Source organism: Dysidea avara, chromosome 5, assembly GCF_963678975.1.
Source record: "Dysidea avara chromosome 5, odDysAvar1.4, whole genome shotgun sequence".
Lineage (NCBI taxonomy): Eukaryota > Metazoa > Porifera > Demospongiae > Dictyoceratida > Dysideidae > Dysidea > Dysidea avara.
Window position 1 is genome coordinate 17,899,212 of NC_089276.1, and position 18,695 is coordinate 17,917,906.

Genomic DNA, 18,695 nt, shown 5'->3' on the forward strand with positions numbered 1-18,695 from the left:
CACAGGTCAATATCCTAATAGAACAGTCACCACAGTGTAAAAATCATGAAAAGTGTCGAAATTTGAAATTGGGACCTCCATACTGGATGCCCAATTCCTTAAACACTGAGCTGCCGCTATCACAGTTGTTCACTTCACAGGTACATACATACATATATACTACACATACAAACACTCACAACACACACACATACTTACACACATCCACACTTACTTCTTGACTTCATTGTACTGGTAATAGTGCTTGTGCTATTACGATCCTGTAATCCAAAGCACATAGATTAAATCTTTATTATAAACTTAAAACTTACAGAACGAATTCTACTGTAGAAATTGTATAGTTTGCTTCCTTTCCAAAAGTTGTTCCGATCTCTAAATACTTTAGCAACCTTAAAATAACCACAATAAGTACTGCACTATAACTCTGCTCATAACTACCTGATTGTTCCTGACAACATGAAATATAAAGATAAAGACACCCTAGAAATAAATATTTGTAGTAAGGCATAGTTCTGCAAGGAGGTTTGTAAATAAGCACAACTACAAAAGTTATCTGTAGCAGAACATGATAGTAGTTAGTAGCTACCTGTAGAGAATTCAGGATTGCAAATATCCATGCAAATGCTACAGTGTCATCATTCACAGCCAGAACTCCAATTATCCATGTCAAGGCAGTAGTATCACTATGGCCTTCAGGAGGTCCCTGGTATCCAGTAGTAATGAAACACAGTTTATACATTACTTATAGAACTTACTTTGCTGTGGCTTCTTTAGTAGAAGCTCTTTCACGGTTGAGTATTTTGATATAAAACTTTTAGTGTAATTCCAAGAAACACACAGTTTATCTGCAATTGATTGTCATGTACTATATATTACACAGGGAAGAGTTTATTACCAAGATCATAGCCCCAATAGGTGCAATAAATGCTGCAATTGCTCCATCCTCTGATTTTATCCAGCAACTATTAGTGCTCAAAATTAGAATCATAACACTAATAGTTCACACTCACTAGTCATCAGTCCCATAGTGTCTGTGAACTATTCCAGCTGATATAGCAACTATTGGAATTGCTGGACCTAATGTAAAAATTATCATATAATTATACAATACAATTACTTATGTGCACTTGTGCTCACCCCAACCCAAGATAAAGAAGAAAAGTCGACGATTCAGTTTATTACCAAACACAGTCACCAACATCATATACAACATTACTCCTTCACATAACATCCAACAAAATGCAGATATGAAGAAATATTGTAAAAGTACTGCCACAATTATACAAGAGGCCTAAAAATTACAATTTTACATTTTACAAAATTTATTCTACAGATGTAGTAATGCTTACTCGGTATTCAGTAGCAGTTTCTATTCCAGAAACAAATACTATCAGACCCAACGCAAGTGCAATGCACAGATTAAGATGGACGAAGACGTTATTCTTCTTATCTTTTGTTCTATATCAAAAATAACAATGAATCATAACATACTGAGTGTAAATACAGAAGGACCACTTACCTAAATAGCACATATGTCAGTATCACAACGGAAAGACAAAGACACACTAGAGATATTGCGCATCCAATATATGAAATTATTGACAATGCATCATCAGCTGGTGTTGGCTATGGAGGGAAACAATATTATACATACATATTTAATTATGCTCCCTAATTATATCTCCTTACTTTTGTGCCATGTACGCTCACAAGTACAGCAAAACTAGTCAGATGAGTTGTAAAACAAGTTATTCTTGTGTCAGTAGAACTGTTATCTAATCTTAATCCTTCCTGTGACCAACCACCAGCTTGATTACTATGGACGGTACGAACAATTTGCAAATTATTATGAAAATGATTTACTATATAAATGAGATCTCCGTTTAGTAACTACATTAGCCATAGTTGCTGCCCTTAAACATTATTGCCAAATTTGGCCAAAAAAGGTCCTCCTAAATTTGGGCTTAAAAGAGCCAGTTTTTGAAGCTTGGTAACTTTTACATTAATTTTGTTGTTGTCACAACATTGAAGTTGCATTTCGTAATTTCCAACAATGGCAAAATAAAATTCTTTACATTGCTAAACTTTGCTTTTAAGGGTGTTCCAACTTTAGCAATAACCCAAAAGCTGCAAAATATGGAACCCAATAGAAAGATAAAAATGGCAACATGTTGGATCTACATTTGGCAAAATATGGACAATGTTGAATTTACCAGCATCTGGGATAAGCCTAATTTTGCCACAATTGGCAAAAATATGATACCAAATGTTGCCAAAACTGGCAAAAAGCAGGTTTATCAAAACCTTCCAAAATTGGCTGTTGACATACCTGCCACATGTATTAAAGTTATTATGTGCATGCAGTAGCAGTGGAATTTAATTGGTAAAATCAGTAATACTGTTCTTACAGTTGCAAATCCTGCAAGTTGTGATCATAAAATTGACATGATTTGGTTCTCAGTTGTCTTGATGCAAGTGTCTGCAGAGTAGTTGGTAAATTGCGAGAAAGTTTCAAGCTTTCAAATATCTGTGAGTCATCTTTCTATTAGAAGACAACATAATTGTTACAGTGAGTATACAGGTACTACAGTAAGTTTAAGGTAGTTGCAGTAATTATTGTAAATCATAATCATTGGACAGTAACCATCATACAGTGCAATAGTACTGTATAGTATTGGGACCACAAAGATATGGATGTGCCTCCACAAAGATATGGGTGTGACCCTTGAAAAAAAAACACCTTTCCCTGATGATGGTGAGGCAGTATTGGTTAGGTAAAACTAAGCCCAAAAAGCCTTTAGATTGACCAGAAACACTTTCAACAAGTTGCTACGGATTTTTTAACAAATTATTAAACAGAATTTTCTACTGACTGAGTAACTGATGCCTTAATTCAGACAAGCATAACTTGATAATGGCTAAGGCTATGCGCTTGATTTTTTCACTGTTTGATGTTGACCAGTCATAATTTTATTTTGCAAAAAAAGGTAACAAACAAGTACACAGAAAAATACGGAATTTTCAACTAGAGTAGGGACTATAGCACATTGATAAAAAGTACTGAAACAAACTGGAGCAGTGCACGATATTAAATCACAGTAAAACAATAAGAAGTCTTATATCCCTACTGTGCTCAAGATACCACAAGGAAGAGCACAGTAGAGATATAACACTTCTTATTGTTTTACTGTGATTTAATATCGTGCATTACTCCAGCTTGTTTCGGTACTTTTTATTGATGTGCTACAGTCCCTACTCTAGTTGAAAATTCCAAGACGCTGATGTGTACAGGTTAGAGGTTGAATATAACATCATGATGTAATCATATCTTGTACAAAATGTAAACGTACAATCACTTTTTATACAGGTTTCTTAGTGACATTAGGAGCCTCAGTAAATTTGAAATATTAAATGATTCTGTGCATACCATATAAACCTGAAAGATGAAAGATAATTATGTATACCATTTTCTAAATGGAGTAAAAATACACACTTATAGCACTGTAAAAACTACACACCAATACAGCCTAGTAGAAGAAACAGAAATTTAGCAATTAGCTGCTACATAGCTAATGGTGCATGGATGAAGCTAGTAAACAAGCTAGGTCTTTCAACAAATTGATCAGATATAATATGTTGTATTAATAGAACACAAAGTTCAAATGCACAATGTCATTGATGTTTGTTCAGCAAGGTTACTGTGAAATATTGGTGGTGCTAAAAGAAAAATTAATGGTGGTGATTGTGTGCTGTCTAACTAAATATAAGAACAAGTCGGATGCATATCAATTGAACTACAGATGTAAATTACTTCTCAATTGTATCATGTGTAAAGTATTACAAAAGTAGTATGAAATGTGCAGTTTCTGTATGGTGTACGTATATACTCACCACAGGAAATGATATCATGATGGCATTGTTTTCAGAAGTATTAACAGGTACAGGAGCTTGAATGGAGACTATTGGAGTAATTGGAAGAAATGTTTCATTTCTAAGAAAGCAACACAATAATAGCAGTAATGTTTATTATGACTTGCTACTGTTCTCTTACTCATTGCTAGGGTTAGGCAATTGTATAATATCATCTCTGAGTATTGTACTGGTAATTGGAAATCCCATAGTATCTATAGTGATTTTAATAAATCAAAGTAAAGAATTGATTAGTGTCCTTAATTAATCAGACAAACTATACATTACAAGGTTAAAATAAAATGTACATGTTGTGAGTTCTAGTTTGCAGGCACCTACATTGTAAGGTATTAATTGATACATAGCCATAGGCGGCGGAAAGGGGGGGCTAGGGGGCTAAAGCCCCCCTTCGGTCTGCTGAGGGGGGGATTAGCCCCCCCTCAGAATGATATCACACCGAAATTATCTTTCTTGAAGACCGTGATAAAGATCGAGATACTCTAATAGAGCAGTCACTCTAATAAAGTAGTCAGTGTGTAGCGAGCTATGTAAGGATTTTTATGTAGTTTATCAGCTAGAAATGGTAGCTGGTGAGGTGGAAAACTCTTGTCAGTTGGTTGTGACCTTTTTTTTTTTTTTTTTTTGGTCTCACCTTACCAAACTATAGAAATAAGTCTGGGTCAGCCCAGCGGAGCCCCCCCTCATATCAACTACTTCCTCCGCCGCTGTACATAGCTCAGTAACTTCTGGAACTGACAGATATTTGAAATCATTCATATGATAGTAAATGGATCAGTTAGTCAAAAAAGTTGTTGGAACAATTAAAGAGCAATTTAAAAGAATGACAAAATAGGAGGAAATATCTCAACTGTTTTATGGAGTGTCTGTCGTCTTTTCTCATGCAAATTGCGTAGAGAAAGCCATGAGGCTGCCCTTCATTTTCATTTGCATAAGTATGGACATGCCCTCTTCCTCTTTGAAAGAATTCATTATTTCTGGTAGCCCACGATGCCAGATAAGCTGGTTTTTGGTTGTTTTATGCCCATATAGCCCATTGTTAAAGCCATTCATTACACATTCAGGAACCTGCTTCACCCATTTTTCAAGTTGGCATGAATACACTGCCTCAAAGCAAAAGCTTACGTATCACAAAGGTTTATACTGGCTTTGTGCAGCCTTCATCTCTCACATACAGGCTGCTTTTAGCATAAGCCACTTTTATCACATGGGTGCGGAAAAACAAACAAATACCATAAAGTGGGTTATTTTCGAAACAGAAAATTTCGTACAAGAAGCAAAATCTGAATTTCAAAGGATTTTAATTTCGAAGAGTGCATATTTTTAAGTCCGGATGGATTTCAAATAAACAGAAATTTGTGTCACATTTTATGAAGATGCATGAATGTTTGCCAAAAACTGACGTACTGATGGAATAATTCCCATCCCTGTGCATTGGGGAGAAAAGACTGAGGGAGTCTTGAGTGGAGTAAGTTCACTGGCTCGATCACGCTTGATCATAGCTAGCTACAGCCATAGCGTAGCTTCTAGGCATCAATTCCCATTCTGGATCACCTGCTTTCTGGTTATTGGCACAGTAATGATACAGTTTACCCATTATCATTAGTAATACTGAGCTAAAACTCAAGGAATACACAAGTGAATCGCTGAAAGTTGGATCATGCTTTCACTTGTGGGAATTTATTTCGAAGAACAACTAGACGTGGGAATTTATTTTTTGAAGAGAAGGCCTCTTTGAAATATCCAAAATAAAAACCTTTCAAAAAGTACCAGCTATATGGTATACTATACACACATACATACATACACACATACATACATAAAAACACACACATTTTTTGGAAAACAATTTCAGTAAACCAGGCACGTGTTCACAGCCAGCCTTCTTAATAACACTAAATTTAAGACTTGGATCATAGTGAGGAGAATAACAAACACACTTTAAGGACATTCCAGACTGATTGAAACTATACTAACTGCCATTTTGTACCATCATGATTAACGTATGTATGACATTTGCAATATGACAATACAAACCTCTCTATACATGATATTCTTATACAGCACACACTTACAATTCGGAAGTTGTTTTAAAACACCTTTCAATGCATCATTAGGGAATCTAAACTGAGTATTTCCACCAGTAAAGTTACTCAAGTCATCATTTTCTCTGGGAAACACATAATCTTCTCCTGCTTGTACACTATCGTTGGATATCAGTGAAGCTTTTATGACTAAAAATAGTAATGATGATAACAGATTCAAATACTTTTTAATGAGCATACTTACCAACATTACTCCTAATTGTAATAGCTTCTGGTGTTTCATCATTTAGTGTTCCACCTAAAAGTGTTCCAAATTGTTTAGTGCTATTAACCAAAGACTGGCTGGTTTCTGGTGATGTCTACATTAAGAATTTACCACAATTAAAAAGTATTAAAGTATTAGTATATACTTGTCGCAACTGTGTCCATTTATCTTGGTTGCTGTTATCAAGTAGGTTATTAATGACTGAAGCTGTTTCCTGTTAGTATAATCTAATCCAAAACAGCCAAGCTGTAAAAAAGTGTGCGGCCCTCAGAAAGGCTATGGTGAAAAAAGATGTGAAATCCAAGGTGGCGGCCAAGAAATGGCTGTGATGGTAGGTTAATGGTAAAAACTTTAATAACGACAATTCAGGTGAATTTTTGTGCCGCTTCACAAAATTTACCTAAATTGTCATTATTAAAATTTTTACCATTAACCTACCATCACAGCCATTTCTTGGCCGTCACCTTGGATTTCACATCTTTTTTCACCATGGCCTTTTTGGGGGCCACACCTTTTTTTACAGCTTGGCTGTTTTTGATTAGATATAATATAACCCAAAAACCTGCCACGATTTTTCCTAACAACGACATAACAGTATTGGTTGGGTAAAACCAAGCCTAAAAGTGTCTTCAGATCGACCCGAAACATTTGTGTCAAGTTGCTACAGAATTTAGAAAAAAAATTATTCAACAGAATTTTCTACTGCCTGCCTGCCTGACGCCTTCAGTCAAGCGTAGCGGGAAAGTGGCTACAGCTACAGCCCTAATCTTTTTGCAGAAATGTTTCTAGTTCACTTAAGAAAAAACCTTTGGTATATTGATAAGCATACAATGCTTGCACTTTTGTCTTAGCTTTTATCCTTGTTTATCATGGCCATCAGTCAAGGTTCTACCGCTGAGTGTTAATAGATTACAGTACGGCTTCCATACCAGTGTAAGGTAGGCGGGGGTAACTTCGTGAATACTTTGCTTTTTCGTTTATAACTTTCGATCTACCGAATCGATTTTAACCAAAGTTCGTTATGTTAGGCGCGTACATATGTACTCTCAGCATACCAACTTACAAGAGATTTGAGCTTATTGCTGAAGAGATATAGCACTAAACATCCGGTGGTGTCAAAAAACGCGTTTGGGGGTAACTTCGTGAATTTACGTATTCTCGTGTTTCTCCCTATAGAGTCCGCGATTGTTGTCAGAAAGAAGTTGCACACAATGCTTAGCTTGTTCCCTGAGCTTTTCTACGCCGATAGAATTGAAGACAAGTTAGAGAACAATTTGTATTCGGATAATCAAATCTCGGTTGATTAGAATAGGCAGTATACTTAACAGACGGTTGATTTGGGAAAGAATTTTCCTTATAGAAGTGATCAGTAGTAGGTTTTGGTATGCCTATTAAGTTTTTAAGTAAAAATCGTGTTACATGTTCTTGAAAAACTAATGATTTTGCAAAACTCAGAAAAGCTAGACACTGGTGCTTGGATGCAAATTAATCGCTATATACTAGCGTATCTTCACAGCAAATTTCAAAGCATTCGGTTAAGCCATTGAGGAGTAACAGCCGATCAAAGTTAAAATCCACGAAGTTACCCCCTTCACGAAGTTACCCCCGCCTACCTTATATTGCATCGAACTATTCGAATACACGTGGTCGCTGGTTGCACCAAAAACACACGCGTACGTGACTCACTGTTGATATTGATCAGAGAGAGCAACTCAAGGCGAACCATATAGCAATGTGTAAGTCAATAAATATAGTTTATTTAGTAACAATGTTAAACTGAGTCGGGTCATCCAGGTCCTGCTTTACAGATTATTCGGGTCTGACCCCACGTGCTAAATTAAATGTGGACATGTTACTACACGTCATAACGTAGCTCTGCTTCTTTTGTGAGCCACGCCCACTTACGTAAATTACAGTCTGTAGAAATATGGTAGCCACGTTCATTCATCAGTGTTTAGGTATGCACGAATCCACGCCCACTTACGTAAATTACTGTCTGTAGACATGGTAGCCGCACCCATTCATCAGTCCATAGGTATGCACGAATCCACGTCCATTATTGTCTGCAGGCTTATGTAGAGCCATGCCCACTGATCAATTGTTATTGTATGAGTCATAATCTAGTATAACAGTGCTGTGAGTAACTCAGCAGATATTTAGTGGTCATACGCTTGCAAAAAAACTTCACAAACAAGTATAAGAAAAAACTTGGAGTTTTAAATTAGATTACGGACAGTGTATAATGCTGCAATATAAAGTACTGAAACAAGCTAGATCAGAGTAGTGCATAATCTCCAAATACTGTAAAACAATAAGAAGTGAACATCCCTACTGTGCTAAACTCAATGCACAGTAGGGATATTCACTTCTTATAGTTTTACAGTATTTGGACATTACGTACTACTCCGATCCAGCTTGTTTCAGTACTTTTTATTGCAGCATTATACACTGTACCTAATTTAAAACTCCAAGTTTTTTCTTATACTTGTAGGGAAAATAAATTACAGGCGCTTACGAAAACGGTTGTAACTTACCAATGGATTGAGGTATGGAGCTAACGTTTTCATCATTATGTTTGCCATGAGCAGGGGAATCAATTACTGGGTAAGTTTTCCTTTCTTCACTGCATATAAAGGTGAAATTAGTGAAGAAAAATTGATCGCATACAATTGCTTTGACATGACGTAAACAAGCACTAATAACTTACATATCATTGGGTCTACTGCAACGAAACAAAGATTTTCCAACTCCTCTTGAGCAGGCGAATAAGATGATAGAGTAAGCCGCCAATGTCCAACCACCATCGGTTCGGACGTGATTTTTCTTTAAACCTGCATAAACTCTTGTATGCAAAATTTCAGACCTGCAGCTTTCTTCGTCTGGCTGCAGGAGCTACAAAATGACCTGTCCAAATGTTCTCAATTCTCGGACAAAAATATCTATTATCGGTCGAGTGGCACTGCTCTTAATGCTTGAAGCTGATCACGTCTTTCTGTGCTTGATATGAAAGAGTAACTCTTATACTCTCCAAATATATGCAGATATTTGGCTTACTCCTTATTGACTGTGAATTACAAAGTTCCAAAGTCACCTCTGTTGTACAATCTTAAATTCTGCCACATGTGAGGCTTGTGCAAATCAAATAGTCACCTATATCGAATCCAAAGCTATTTTTTATGAACATTGAGAGCATCAGTTACCCTTCAATAGTAAATAGATACATGCACCTTGATTTTTGCCCAAATATATAGGCTTCTCTGACAATAGCAGCCTAGCTACTGCACCCAGCACACATACACACAATTCAAATCCATTTAAATGGGGTTTTGACTATCCCCTGTCTTAAAAATGTCAAAAGTTTCTCTCCAAAATGTCCAGGACATTAGCCAGATCGAAATACTCTAATAGGGCAGTCAATTACCCTAATATAATGGTCAGCCAATGTATTATCGCATGTAATCAGTATTTAAGCATTGTGATCAACTAAATTCATATATTACCAGTCTTATTGAAGTGAATATACCTGGGAATGGCCCTTAGATTTCTGACTGTTCCAATTGTATAATACGTGACTGTTCTATTAGAGTGTTTCGATCTGGCTAATGTCCTGGACATTTTGGAGAGAAACTTTAGATATTTTTAAGATAGGGGATAGTCAAAACCCCATTTAAGTGGATTTGAATTGTGTGTATGTGTGCTGGGTGCAGTAGCTAGGCTGCTATTGTCAGAGAATCCTAAATGTAATGTAGCTATTTGGGTAAAAATCAAGGTTCGGTAATCGTGCATGTACAGTATATATTTACTATTGAAGGGTAACCGATGCTCTCAGTGTTCATAAAAAATAGCTTTGGATTCGATATAGATGACTATTTGATTTGCACGAGCTTCACATGCAACCGAATTTAAGATTGCACGACAGAGGTGACTTTGGAGCTTTGTAATTCACAGCCAATAAGTAGTAAGCCAAATATCTGCATAAATTTGGAAAGTATTTAGAGTTGCTCTTTCATATCAAGCACAAAAAGACTTGATCGGCTTCAAGCATTACAAGCAGTACCACTTGACCGATAATACATATTTTTGTCTGAGAATTGAGAACATTCGGACAGGTCACTTTTGGAGCTCCTGCAGCCAGATGAAGAAAGCTGCAGGTCTGAAATTTTGCATACAAGAGTTTATGGCCTAGACCTCTCCAAAAGCATAGCAAAAGCAAAAGTTTTCTTTGCAGGTTTAAAGAAAAATTGCGTCTGAACCGATGGTGGTCAAACATTGGTGGCTTACTCTATCCAGGTTTTTATTGTTAGTCCCTTCCTTCACTAAGTAAGAGGGGTTAAAAAATTTACAGAATTTTTTCAATAATAAGCAAGTATTTCACCCAATGTATTCAATGCTTTATACTGTTAATTTAGGCTTGTGCGATTATGTCCCTTTATACAGATCCGGTCACAAATAGGAATATACTCACAAAAGTACCAATATTATGTATTTTACAACATGATTTTTGCTGTTCTACCTGCCTGCTGACTTGCCTCACCACAGTCAAAGGGCTAGTAACTAAATCATGCATTGTATACCCTTGACAATCCAAGCTGGGAATATGTCATTTGGGGTTCTAACAAATGTCCATTCTTTGCGGTTTTCCTTATCTTTTATTTACAATTCTTTTCATCACCACCTCTTCTTCATGTGAGGAACCATACTGAGGCATGAACTCTTACTTTCCTTGTAGATGCATAATACAGACAGTACAAAGAATTATTTGACTATATTTTCATTAAAGGAGTGGTAGTTGAACATATTCTATATCACTACAAAAGTTTAACATTGTTATCGTGTCCCTAAACAACTTTTCAACTTTACCTGAGACCATGCAGGCTACTATGAACAACTAGATTGAATAACCTATTAAAGCAGCCACCCTAATACAGCAGTCATGGAAGTGGTCAAGGTAAAAGTTAAATACTTTTGTGTGCTTTGAGACTGACAATGCTTTAGCTTGACTAGAGAACTTTCTCAGTGGATTAAATGGTAAAGTTGTATTGAACAACACTCATTAAGGATTGAATACTTTGTTACAATACTTCAACGATATTCCTAACTGATACTGATTGGCTAAATCAAGTTACACCGTACATAACCTACAAGGATAATGCTTTTAAGCTGAACAACAGATAAACTAATACTTCCAAGCTGGGAACATACAACAAGCTAAAACTGTTGCTAAAAGACTAATGATAGTTTGATGGTGAAGTTCATGCAATACAATAAGCAACAAATAAGAAACACAACATTCAGTAAACTTTGCACTCTATTAATGCTTTTAATGGATTTAATAATTTAACGGGAGACTAGAAAAACTGTTTTTCAGCAGTGTCCTACAAATAGCATATTAAGAAACATACAAAGCTATTACATAACGCACTAAGTACCTGTTGCTCTTGGTGAAAACTCTGATACTACTACTTCAATCTCAATCAAGATATTTTTTATTTCATAATATGATAAAGCAATCTTAGTTGTAACAAAATGAGATGCTTCTAAGTTAGTAAAGTTGTTACTAGTAAAATTAACCAACAGACCTGTGGCAATAACAAAATTGACTAAAATGTGACTGGGCCTGCGAAAATAGGGCATGTGGGCACATGATTTTTGTCTACTTTTTCAAACTTTCATCACTCATAACGTTTTGTACCATTATGTTATGGCACTGCAATTTTCAGCTCTATGTAAGCAGTTAATGGGCATCATGATGTAAGTTACAGAATGGAAATATACTTTTCCAATACTGAGATATTTCCTGTAGAGTGACGGGATGTAGTTTGTGCCCACATGCCCTATTGTTGCAGGCCCGGTCACAAATAATGTTCTAAGTTAACCAATATTGTGACCTGTTGTATCAATAATTTGGCCAATAGCTGTGTAATGTGTCCTGGTTCAACATCACTTGGAGATGAAGGAATAATAGTAAAGTTTAGGTCAAATGTTTCTAATCCTTCTCCAATGTTGTCTTTGATTACTGGTACATCAATTCTAGTACTAGTAGTTTCAGCAATGAAGGTGGCAGTGATAGGAGAAGAAGTGTAGTCCACTCCATTACCTGATCAGACAACACTAACTAACTAGTCAGTATAGGACACACATCTCTTACCCTCAGCAGATAATGGTGACTGGTCAGATGGTATCACATTTACACTTATGTCACTAACAGATGTTCCTCCTTTCAGCAATAACATTACAGGAATCAAACCAAAAGAGTCATCAGTTGGTTCAGAGCCATTGAAATTTCGTTGAGCAAACTCAATTGTTAATTCTACAAAATTAGAAACATCACACATATAGTTTGCTACCTGTTACTTACTTTCATTATCTATAATTGTTAAAAGAAATGTAGCATTGGAGACTGTGAGAGTAAAACTTTCATCACCCTCCAATATACTATCGTCATTTATTGGAATATCAAATGGAACACTGATCTGTCCAGCAGTGAACGTGACAGTATATGGTCCAGAATCATAATCAACACCTCCTCCTGTAATATTATTACTACTATTAACATTTTGTGATGATGTTACTCCACTTACTAGTGGCAGCATTTGGAGGGTAGGGAGTATCAGTAATTTGTACAGTAATATTAGTTGATGATGGTTTACTGAGAACTAGTACAGGTTGTGCTGGTCCATCACCTTCATCAACACTGTATGTTGACCGACTGAAGCTCAAATTGATAACTACAAAATTATAACAATAACATTAGTGCAGAACAGTTCCATGTATTTGGTAGACAGCAAAATGTGTGGAAAATGTCAAGTCATTGATATATGCATAGCATAATTTATAGATTGGTGTTTATTTAAGTGGTGTGGTCTGGATGTGATTAATTGAGAACAACAACTAATGTAATCCTGATTTGTACACTGTGTTCAATATAACCTTCAACACAGACAACCAATTATGCTATAGTTAGGGACCCGCCGATTATGCTCATTATTTTACCTATTATGCTATGCTGCACTGCTCGAAATTTTGCCTATTATGCTTAAATTAATGCTCAATACTTACCTATTATGCTCAAATTATGCTCAATATTTATATCTCAGTTCCCATGTTTTTCTAGTACTTTAGGCCACTCCAAGTCATACCTTAGTTTCTGGTCACTCCCAAGCCTACAAATCGATGCGGGCGGGCGGATGATCAGGACTTCAGGACCATAGACTCTACTGTGACAATATGCTGTATGGTATTATTATTTGCTCAATTTAGCAAATTCATGTTGATTTTGTTTTTAGTCAAACTTAACCAACAACATAAGTAGTTGTGCTTTGGCAAAAAATGCACTAGGAAAGTTGTTGATGGATCATGGCTAGCTATACACTGATGTATAGCATTTAAGTATATTTATTTATTTATTTAGAATATACTATAGGAAATGTTTTGCTCATGTAGCTACTTATGCTTTCCAAGTGAAATAAATGTCTCATTAGCTATGTCAGGAAAGTATTACTATGACTTGTAGCTAAGTTGTTCAAATGATCATGATCCAAAATGAAATTTAACTTCTATTTTCACATCAGAAATTCTTCATTCAAATGTGAAGTCTTAGCCCACTAGCTATGTGTTTCCAGTCTTCTATTCAGTAACCTTGAGAAAAGTAACTGTCAAAGTTTTGAGTCATTGAGTGCTCCAGACTAGTGTTTTTTAGTGATCATCTGGGAATGTTTAAACTATAAGGGTTTCTACTTGCCAATCTAATTTTAGTTATGGAAAAGTTTAAGTTTAAGCTCACCGAATGTTGCCGGCTTTCCATACCCCTGTAGTGTTCAGTGATAAGGAATTTGAAGTTACTAGACTAATCATTAGAGGACTACATTTGAATTATAAAGTTAAAGCTATGGCCCATCTGCATGGACTAGTAGTTAATGCTACTGAAATTACTTTGGTTACAGAAGCATTAGTAACAGTTATAATCATAATCAAGGACAAAACTAGCTATAGTTAGAAACATTTTATTAGTGTGGCATATATACCTAATATTAGAGTTAAGAGTAGTGTGACTGCTCTATTGGAATCCCTGACTGCTCTATTAGAGTATATCGATCTTTTGCAGTAAAATATAAGTGTCTTGCTGGGTCACGTGCACTTAAGCACCTGTAATATTAATAATAGTCCTCATAAACTAGGGTTCCAGGTTTACCATGCGGGCGGGTGACCAGAAACTAAGGTTTGACTTGGTGTGGCCTTATGGGAAAACAGTAAGCACAGCTCTAAATCCTTGCTTGTCAAATTGCATGTCACAGAGGAGATCGATATACTCTAATAGAACAGTCAGTTGTCTGATTATTCTCTGACTGTTCTATTAGAGTATATCGATCTTTTTCTGTGATATGTATTTTGATAAGCAAGAATTTATGGTAGTGCACAAGTGTTGTGCCTATTATGCTAGCATTATGCTCAATGCTTTCAGACACCTATTATGCTCATTATTATGCCAGCATAATCGGCGGGTCCCTAGCTATAGTCATATCTGCAAGTGGAAAATAAAAATTTTCTATTATCAAATTAATATAAACGTGAACTAGGAATCCAAGCAATAAAAGTAGCGATGAATGATGGTATTACAGCATAGCTCTGTGAGAAAATTCCTACAATGGCATGTTGTAACAATGATTTTGTTCAATACCAAACAAAGTAGGGATTTTCCCATCAAGCTAGGCTTTTTTCACTACTTTTTATCACTTGAATCCCTATTTCATTTAAAAATTAAATTACTAGTTTATTTGATTTGTTGTTATAGCATACAGCTATACACATGTGACTGTTCTATTAGGGTGTCTGATGCATTAGAATGTATCGAGACAGCCTTTCACCTACCCAAGGGGCATGTCATTATTCCATTATGTACATTGTGCTAGCATTATAAATACAGCTTGACTATTAGTAAGAGGTATAGTCATTATGATCGTGTAAATAGATTGATAAGATGAATGGTCCCACGTTCAATTGTTATTAATCTGCTAATGGGGGTAGTCTCGATCCAATTGTGCAGTTACAGGTATCTACTCAGTTACAGCTATCTACTGTGTATGAACACCGTAAATAAGTTTGTGACACCTAATATGCTGCTCAAGGAAAGTAATGATATGGAATATTAATGCCTTGATATAATTTCCATGTATGAAGAAGACGATGACTAGCCTGATTGAAGATAAAAAGAAAGGCATAGCACAGAGGGCATACACTCGTTGGAACCCCAAAAGGCACATGCCACTGGTGAGTTTGTTATTGTGGTGCAAAATGATGGCCATGTGCTGCTTTGTTCGGCCTCCAGCCTTGTGACTGTGGGCAAGCAGGCAGGCAGGGCGGGCAGGCAGGCAGGCAGGCACGGCAGGCAGGCAGGCAGGGAAGGCAGGCAGGCAGGCAGGGCAGGGCAGGCAGGGCAGGGCAGGCAGGGCAGGCAGGGCTGGCTGGGCTGGGCTGGCTGGCTGGCAGGCAGGAGGATGTGTCTAGGATTACTTTTAAAGGCAGGAATTTTGGAAGCTTGTGGGGTGACCTCTACTTACTTATCAATTCCATGTATTTCATAATTTTATTATTTTGTAATTTATTAATCACCACCTTCCATTGTGAAGGTAGCATAACTCAAACGAACCACAAACACTCAAAACTACTTAATTGATTATTGTTTATCAATGGTGTTTCTTTAGGAAATTCTCTTGACAAAAAGCCTTGCTTTTCTTCTTCATTTTCTTGTCACACACCTCCTTCAACTTGTAAGGGAAATGCAATTTCTGGTAGCCTACAAGGCTGGCACTGTTGTTGTTTGGTCACTACAACTACTGGGAAGGCTGGTCACACCATATTCAGAAACCAGGTTCACCCATACTTTGAACAGACATGAAGTATATGCCTCAGAGTAAACTTTCCCTGCCTATACATAAGTGTAATAAAACACTCACACTAGCTGCTTTTAGCATAAACCTTCTTTGCTGCAAGTGCAGATTTGGTCAGATGAAATACCGTACACATACACACCCATTTTTGGAATCAGAAACCATGTGTATGACCAGATGTAGCCCAGGCAAGTTTCCAATCAGGTTTCATTACGAATGTAGCCTGGGAAGCTCTTTTGATATGAAGTGTCAAAGTGGTAATTACATTCATCTCTTATTCTATTTCAAAGCTAACACTACTATGTCCATTCAGCATACTTCTAACACAATGTAGTGTTTGTCCAATGCAGTGTTTATGGCTATATTTATACAGAGAATAATGGGGCCACTATGTGAATTTGAATTTTAAGTGAGCTCCTTCTTTGAACATAAACTACATAGTATCAAATTCAAATATTATAATTACTAATGATCTAGTTCAATGGCTAGGCACAGTACTACCTTTTGTACCAACAGAGCAGTACTTGTTTGCTCCATAGATTGTTAACACAGCAATTAATTCTAAATAAAAAAGTACCTTCATCATCCAGTATAGTCACTGTAGTAACATTTGGAACACCACGATAAACATTATTGGGCAGTGAGGAAGAGGTAACAGCAAGGTTAAATGTTTCTCTGCTTTCCACTATATCATCATCAATTATTGGAACATCAAATGAAACACTGGTTGTGCCAGCAATAAACGTGACATTGTATGGTCCAGAATCATAATCATCACCCTCCTGTAATATTCTCACCGTTAACATGTTGTTAAAGTTGATGTTGGTCTACTTACCAGTTGCTGTAATGTCATTACTTCTAACTTGTACAGTAATATCAGTTGATGATGGGTTCCTGAGAACTAGCGCAAGTTGTACTGAACCATTTTTCTCACCAATGGAATATGTTGATCGTTGAAAGCTTACATTGATAGCTACAGTGTAAAATCGCAAAGTAATAGAGGCTGTTGAAATGGGGGAGCCATGGCTTCCCAATTTTCATTGACCGATGCTTGTCAAAAAGATCAAGGTACTCTAAAGGGGCAATCTACCAGCAGTCACATTACTGTCTTAAAAACTACAAGTAGTTACTTGATTGATCCATATCAACATAGTAAAAGTAGTCTAAAATGCTATCTCAGAACTTCTAAAATCTAAAAAAAAAACAAGTTGATGTTGTGCTACTTCTAAAAATCAGGCGCCATGCAGCTAGCTAACTCATCTGGAATTAACCAACTATCTGTATTACTATTTTATTATTCTAACCAATATAGGTTTTGGTTGTGCAATAACACATAATTAATTTATTGTAATTGTCAGATTTTGCAATTCATGAAATTTTCATAATTCTTTAATTAAGTTGCTAAGGACTGCTAAGGAAGTGCTTGTTAAACAAAGCGCTTTTAACAGCATTTTATGCACAGAAGTATTTTCTAATCTGTTTTATAGTTTGACTATCGTGTGTATTCCACAAATTCTCTCGACAAAGCCTCAAAACTGCTCTTCATTTTTGTTCGCATATATAGGGATATTCCCCCTTTCTAACTTGAAGGTATAGGCTATTCCTGGTAGTCTACAAGGCTTGCAGAGTTGTTTTTCAGTTGTCAAACGCCTGTAAACCCTGAAAGGAAGGTAATTCACAAAGTTTAAAGTGAGTCGCCACCAGCACCTGTAATTCTGACCACCAAAAAAACCACCTCAGAGCAAAGTTTACCTGTGTGGAAGTTTAATACAGACTTCATTTTGCTTTTACTTCTTACGAAAAAGCTGTTTTACCAATTTTAAGGACTTTGCTCATGTGAGTGTGTACGGACAAACATGGGTAGATGGGTAGATACACACACACACACACTGACACACACACAGACACACAGACACACACAGACACACATTTATGAAAAAAATTTCAGTAAACCAGGTGCATGCCCACAGCCTGCCTTCGGCTGACTGTGGGCACATTCCTGGTTTAAAAATCATATTAGTCAATAGTCACCCAGGCCAGTATAACAATCAAACTCAACCATGAAACCTTCATGGACAAAGTGACTCTGCACTCTTTGATCACCCATAAGTAAAAAAAAAAAAATTAAAAATTTGTATACTGTAGCAGCTGAAGAGGTGACAAAAATTTACAAAGCTGGAAAAAGATGCTGTAATGTATTACTAAATTCCTATGGTAAAAAATCAAATAACATACAGTGCAGAAAAATTTACAGTGTGTTCCTATCACAAAGCCAACTTAGTACCTGGCCCATTATCAAAAATATCAGCTGTTAAAAAACTGGATCCATTAGTTTACAATGGCAACAATTATTATACTCAGTTATATGAGCCTATTCATATAATTATGTACAAGTACACAAAAACAATTTGGAATTATCAACTATAGTAGGGATCATAGCATGTTGATAAAAACCACCATGTAGAGAGTTCGGCTGCAAACAAATCACCCTGTAAAAAATTCAGCTAAAAACTAATCACCCTGTAGAAAGATCAGCTAGAAGAAGTCACCTTGTAGAGAGTTGAGCTACAA

General features: G+C 36.4%; 1 protein-coding gene across 1 annotated transcript; it reads right to left on the minus strand.

The window, feature by feature from the left end:
* Nucleotides 1-230: 230 nt before the first annotated feature.
* LOC136255903 (latrophilin-like protein LAT-2) lies at nt 231-12,415 on the minus strand. The gene is made up of 18 exons (XM_066048804.1): nt 12,386-12,415; nt 11,667-12,273; nt 6,217-6,270; nt 6,003-6,161; nt 4,052-4,124; nt 3,892-3,991; nt 2,409-2,542; nt 1,690-1,816; nt 1,520-1,626; nt 1,350-1,458; nt 1,138-1,291; nt 1,011-1,077; nt 896-962; nt 756-845; nt 587-703; nt 439-480; nt 312-389; nt 231-260 (listed from the first exon to the last, which is right to left on the minus strand). The coding sequence occupies exons 2-14, from the start codon at nt 11,869-11,871 to the stop codon at nt 786-788; spliced, it is 1,416 nt and encodes a 471-aa protein (XP_065904876.1). The 5' UTR covers nt 11,872-12,273; nt 12,386-12,415; the 3' UTR covers nt 231-260; nt 312-389; nt 439-480; nt 587-703; nt 756-785.
* Between the last annotated feature and the right edge of the window lie 6,280 nt (nt 12,416-18,695).